General features: G+C 41.3%; 2 protein-coding genes across 2 annotated transcripts in view; both read right to left on the reverse strand.

Annotated features, from left to right (window-relative positions):
- Positions 1–936: 936 nt before the first annotated feature.
- LOC106526812 (uncharacterized) lies at positions 937–2,391 on the reverse strand (the record flags this gene model as incomplete). Its single annotated transcript, XM_014021497.1, is given in 2 exon segments — positions 937–1,048; positions 1,529–2,391. Coding segments are annotated over 2 exon segments (551 nt in total), but the record flags the coding sequence as incomplete, so codon positions are not given.
- A 988-nt stretch (positions 2,392–3,379) lies between these two features.
- Positions 3,380–6,204, reverse strand: part of duox (dual oxidase) — a 23,916-nt gene continuing 21,091 nt past the window's right edge. The window contains exons 32-33 of the mRNA XM_014021498.1: positions 5,133–5,261; positions 3,380–3,969 (exon numbers count right to left, since the gene is read on the reverse strand). Coding sequence (XP_013876952.1) covers positions 3,847–3,969; positions 5,133–5,261 — 252 coding nt within the window. The 3' untranslated portion in view covers positions 3,380–3,846. The remainder of the gene's footprint in view (positions 3,970–5,132; positions 5,262–6,204) is intronic.

The raw sequence follows: 6,204 nt of genomic DNA on the forward strand, positions 1-6,204 counted from the left end.
ACTTGGCATCTGAAAATACATTTCCTCAAAGGTATTTTTAATCTGAAAAGAGCTTCACTGAGTGAGAAGTAGTGTTAAGAGCACAGCAGACAGTTTCACTTTCACTTTCAGTTTCACCAAGAGCCTGCAGGAGACATGGGCGGGGTGTGTGGGGAAGGGGGGTGGGGTGCGCTCTGCCATGAGGAAGCTCGGCTTAAAGACACGTCCCAGGGGTGTTTCTGGTCCCCAAAGTAGTTTCTGGTCCTCACCTGTCGTTTTGCTCCTCAGCATGTCTTCCTAAAAACGCTGCAGGATTTCTCTCAAACATACATGAATGAGTCAAAGCAAGGCTTTGGGCATGTTTTTAATGAGAGTATAACATTATAACATTATATAAAACTCAAAAAAGTTGATTTTACATGACATTGCCCCTTTAAGTTCAATATTTTTCTGCAATTTGGGCTACTGTTTAGCTTATTTTTTTGTCAATTTTAGCTTTTTTCTGTTCTTTTCTGCTATTCAACTAATTTCTACTTCGACTTCTTTCAGTTGATTTCTGTTAATTTTAGTTTTTTCTGCAATTTCGGCTACAGTTTAGCTGTTTTGTTTTATATTAAATTTTTTCCGAGATAAGTTCACATTTTGCTGGTGATTTCAGTTTCTTTTTACCTAATTCAGCAATTGTGCCTCATCTGATTTTTGTTTAGCTAACTTCAGCTTTTTTAGCTACATTTTAGTAATTTTTTTGCACTTTTTGCCAGTTTTAGCTAATTTACTACAAATTGCAACCTTTTTGTACTCCTCTTCTTCATTTCTGTTTTGTCAAGTTTAGTTGACACATTTTCCACATCACCACAACAGGTTTACTGTTTGTTTGGAAACTTTATTATAATCCTTAATAAGTCATTTATTGAAGCGTCAACACAAAGCCGTGACATGAAACCAGTCAATTCTCACCTGGAATCGAACACAGGGTTGGTGTAGGTGGGAGGGGAGCACAGCGGCTGAGCTCCTGCACTGTTTGGGGGGACGGGGAGGCCCACTTTCTTGCCCGTTCCTGGGACACCATCTGTGGAGGGCAGATGAACATTTTAACCTCCTCGTATCTGTTTTGTGTGTAAAGAACACACTCCTGCAGCTTTAAATGCACGTTTTCTTTCTGAGCCGTCAGATTTGTGTAAATGTGAGTAAAGTTTATTGATCTGGACCGGAGCGAACTGCAGCCACGCTGAGGCCATATGTTGTCCGAGGCTAGTTAGGAACGCTGGCTGCTCAGTAATCCCTTCAGCCAGCCAGATTTAAGAGGCTATTTTTGCAGGCTCTTAGTCTGCGGCTCGGGCTCACTGATAAGTAGTTTCTCTCCCTTTGTGTTTTTATTGTTTGTCTCATTGTCTGTTTTATCTTTCCCGTAGTGAGCTAAATGGCACCGTATATAAGGGAAGGAGCTAAATGTGTATAAATGAGAAGCTGCAGCAGATCGACAACTCAGGCTCTCTGAAACGCCTCCTGTTTTTGTTTAATTGAATTAGAGGATAATTAGTGGGTGTACCTTCTCCATCCAACAGGAAGCAGGTCAGCAGGTGAGGACACACCTCCTCCAGAACAGAGCAGAAGGAGCTGAAGGCAGCGGGCCCCTTGGAGGTCAGGTGGTCCAGGAACACCTCCGTCCGTCTCCTGCCGGACACCTGTCCCACTATCTCCTTGTACTCCACCAGTGAGAAGACCTTGTCGAACACCAGGTAGGGAAGCACGGCGTTGACGTCCAGCTCACTCAGGATCTGCTCTCGGTGCTCTTTGAGGATCTTGGCGGCCCACTTCTTCTTCCGCCTGGCGCATGGCCTCCTGCCAGCTTTTTGCGGCTGCTGCCTCTTCTGCTTCCTGGCGAACCACTTCTTGGTGCCGCCGCTGAACATCTTCAAGTCGAGGAAACCCACTAGAACTTCTTCCGCGGCTCTGTCAACGCAGTTCCCGAAGGAGAGGAGGCGCATATTTCATGCCAGAGAAGAGACCATGCCAGATATGTTCGGAGAGCCTCTCTCTTTGTTGTTGTCTGAGTCGTTTATCTGGGGCAGGAAGAGACAATCTGGACACTAGCTGATTTCTAGCTGGGTACTTAGAGACTCTAAGAAGATTAGCAGATGCTTAAGTGTACCGATGCCCTCACCGCTCCTCAGACAACATGTTTTGCATTAGCCAGCCAGGAAGATCAAACACTCATTGAAGCATGGGAAAAACTTCTTCATCTCAGAAAATTCTTGGAGGATAATTCAGGAACAATCATGTCCAAATGTAATGTACCTACCATAAGTTTTTTTTTTTCTGCTGGCCCACCAAAAACCCAACAGGGAATCTCAGTCCATTGCTTTTACTTGAGGAAAAAAAATAGGTATAAAGTGAATGAGACGTGCAGTTAAGGAGCCTCCTGCAGCACTTCATCAACCCATTGATCCAACAACCATCACCTTCACACTTACCGCTGTGAACGTGACGCCTGATTAAACCAAGATTAAAACATTTCGTCTCGTGCACTGACCCATCACGCCGGCACCGAAAGAGAAGCGTTTAGACATAATAAGATGGAGCAAGGGTGTTAAAAGAGGTTGATGTATTGTACTGAAAAATCCATATTATAAAAAAAAGCAAATGCAGCAGAAACTCAGTTTGACCTTGAGTCACTTTTTTCTCTCTGCTGTGAGAGTTGAGGATTGTTTGATTTTTACCAGAAGAGAGCGCCATTGAGTCAGAACAATTAAATCCTCAATAAGAAATCCACCAGTGTTAAAGTTTTTTTTTTCCATCCTGCTCAGAAAGCTCACTAGTCCTCTCTGATATCAACTCATTTGAGATGCATTTATTGAGCAAACTAATTTGTAAAGCTACTTTAAAATAGAGCCAAAACTTTAATACTACAGTTAGGGTTGCAAATGCTTAATAAACACATTGAACACCCCACAAAAAAGGCAATTCTTCAAAAAATAATAAAAATAATAATAACCTCGTCGCTCTACCAACCAATCAAATCTGAGTTTGGATGATTTAAATTTATTTCTAAAGTTTGCAGCGGCAGAAAGAACCACAAGCAAAATGTTTCCACTGCAGAAAACCCCCTTAAATAATAAAACCTTAACAGGTAAAATATTATACTCAGTTTTATTTGCATCAAACACCAAATCAAAATGTTATCAACTTCTAAATATTTTATACAGTAGCGTAATATCCATTGTACAGAATAATGGAATTCAAAAACTGATTTGTACTTCTTACATTTAAGTCAAACAGATAAATTAGAAGACAATAGAATAGAATAGAAACAGCCTTTATTTATTGTCCCGCGTGGGGAAATTCAGGTGTAATCGCAACAGCAGATACATACATCAATCCACAGAAACAGTATATTGCTATGTGACATTATTGATTGGAGCAATAATAATAATAATAATAAATTATTCAATTTATAAAAAAAATGATACCTTTGTGAATAATACAGAAGAAAATTAGGGCTACAGAGCACAAAGTTCTGACTTTTCTCTCAGAATTTTAAGTTTACAGAATAAAGTCAAAATTCTGGGAAGTTGGAATTCTGACATTTTTTGCTCATAATTCTGAAATAACTCAGGAAAAAAATGTTTTGTTCTGTGGCTCTAATTCTCTTTGTAGATAAATTTCTTCAATTGTAATTATTGTAACAATAAGATTTAAAGTGAAAAACTACAAAGAAGAGTTTAATCAGGTGAATCAAAGCAGCCATCCTTTCTGTATTCCAACATAATCAGCCCAAATCTAACAATGACTTCAATAATTTGATATTTAAATACTACTGATTAAAAGTCTTTTTGTATTTATTGTAACAGTTCAGCTCAGAGCTGCTCAAAAGTTTTCATAGTGATGGATGAAATGAGCCTGATCCCTCTTGTTCATCTGCTGACAAGCTTTCTCCACGTTTTTGGTCAGTCCAGGTGGTCCACAGCTGAACACACCGATTTTACCCACCTGACAAAGAAAAACAAAACACATTTACACTTAAAAAAAAATCCAGGCTGATAAACAGGGCACAATAATTGAAATAAAACGACAGAGTGTCTCCACTTCCTTCTGGTGTTCAAAACTGAAGCTGGCAGGATCCACTTTACTTAAAGTCTCACCTACTCCACCCCAACACACCGTAATGGTTTACTTAGACATCAAAAAACAAGTTTTTATTAAACATATTAGAACATTTGAACATATAGCATCGAGGTAAAAAAACAAAACAAAACAAAAAAACCTACGAATCAGCATTTTCCTGATTTTAATCTGGGAAATTCGCCATTCAGTTATAAAGTCCTAAAGCTTCTACTGCAGTGGCCTACAGGAGGCACTCAAGCTGTTTTGGATTCAACTTCAGCGCTGCGTTCCTGTGTCTGGTTCCTGAGTCTGGTTTCTGAGTCTGGTTCCTAAGTCTGGATCCTGTGTCTGGTTCCTGAGTCTGGATCCTAAGTCTGGATCCTGAGTCTGGATCCTGAGTCTGGTTTCTGAGTCTGGTTCCTGAGTCTGGTTCTTGAGTCTGGTTCTTGAGTCTGGCTCCTGTGTCTGGATCCTGAGTCTGGATCCTGAGTCTGGTTTCTGAGTTTGGTTCCTGAGTCTGGTTCCTGAGTCTGGTTCCTGAGTCTGGTTCTTGAGTCTGGCTCCTGTGTCTGGTTTCTGTGTCTGGTTCCTGTGTCTGGTTCCTGAGTCTGGTTTCTGAGTTTGGATCCTGTGTCTGGTTCCTGAGTCTGGTTCCTGAGTCTGGTTCTTGAGTCTGGCTCCTGTGTCTGGTTCCTGTGTCTGGTTCCTGAGTCTGGTTTCTGAGTTTGGATCCTGTGTCTGGTTCCTGAGTCTGGTTCCTGATTTGGATCCTGTGTCTGGTTCCTGTGTCTGGTTTCTGAGTTTGGATCCTGAGTCTGGTTCCTGTGTCTGGTTCCTGAGTCTGGTTCCTGAGTTTGGATCCTGAGTCTGGTTCCTGAGTCTGGATCCTGAGTCTGGATCCTGAGTCTGGATCCTGAGTCTGGTTCCTGTGTCTGGATCCTGAGTCTGGTTCCTGAGTCTGGATCCTGAGTCTGGATCCTGAGTCTGGATCCTGAGTCTGGTTCCTGATCTACAGCAGGCGGACGGTTCGTACAGATGAGTGGACTGACCTCAGGGTGAACTTCCTGCAGCGAGCTGAAGAACGACACGAATGGCGGTCGGCCGAAGTGCGTGACGGAGCGCAGGCCGGTGAAGAGGCTGCGGTTCCACACCTTCTGGAAGTGGCGCTCACACACATACTGAACACACATTACACACAAATAATGATAAAAATGAGTAACTGGGTCAAAATAGGTAGATGTAGAGATGAAGAAGCTTTTTAAAATACAAATGTAAAATGTCTGCATTACATTGGGTGAAATTACAGGTGAGATTTTGATGCTTTTCTTTCTACGCCCCTGCTGCATTGTATTGTGGGAAATTAAGGCCCACAGTTTTCATATCACCTAGTTTGTAATAAAGCTGGCCTATTCAACTGGCGGCCCGTGGGCCACATCCGGCCCGCTAAATTATTATTTTTTCAATATTTTTACTTAATTTAATGTAAAAATTTATTTCAAATGATTTGTACCGTATTTATTCAAGTATATTACGTAAAATTAAATCCATAAAATCATCCATAAAGTTGGGGGGATAGTACTATACTCGGATAAATATTTTTACTTATGTATTTTAACTGAAATATTGGCTTCATTCACAAAATGCCTGAGTACATAAATTAGACCGCGTCGTAAAAAGCATTTGAAGCAAACGTACCTGATACTCCTCCGTGCTTCAGAGCGAGATTATAACAGATCCAGGCAGGCGACATGATGTGAAAAAAAAAGGGGGGGGGCAGTCCAGCACCTTAGTAATGATAGCGAACTAATGACATTAGCGTGCGACTGAGCCGCTCCTCGAACAACAGCAGACACATGTTCTTCTGTAATGGCTGCCATCTACTGGTGTTCTGAAAAAGTTTGTATCCCTGAAAAAACGTTTCCCAACCAGAGGGGATGCTCACGAGTAGGAAGTAATCTGCTTTTGCCCCACAAGATGGTCCAAATCTCATGTGAAGTCTCTGACTTTGTGTTGGCGTATCCTGGTGGACTATGTGTAAAATGCCAGAATTCATGATACTGCTACAGCTGATATATATTTGTTGTCAAAATACCTTTTAGTACATATGTTGTTAAAATAAAA

Source organism: Austrofundulus limnaeus, unplaced genomic scaffold, assembly GCF_001266775.1.
Source record: "Austrofundulus limnaeus strain Quisiro unplaced genomic scaffold, Austrofundulus_limnaeus-1.0 Scaffold296, whole genome shotgun sequence".
NCBI lineage: Eukaryota > Metazoa > Chordata > Actinopteri > Cyprinodontiformes > Rivulidae > Austrofundulus > Austrofundulus limnaeus.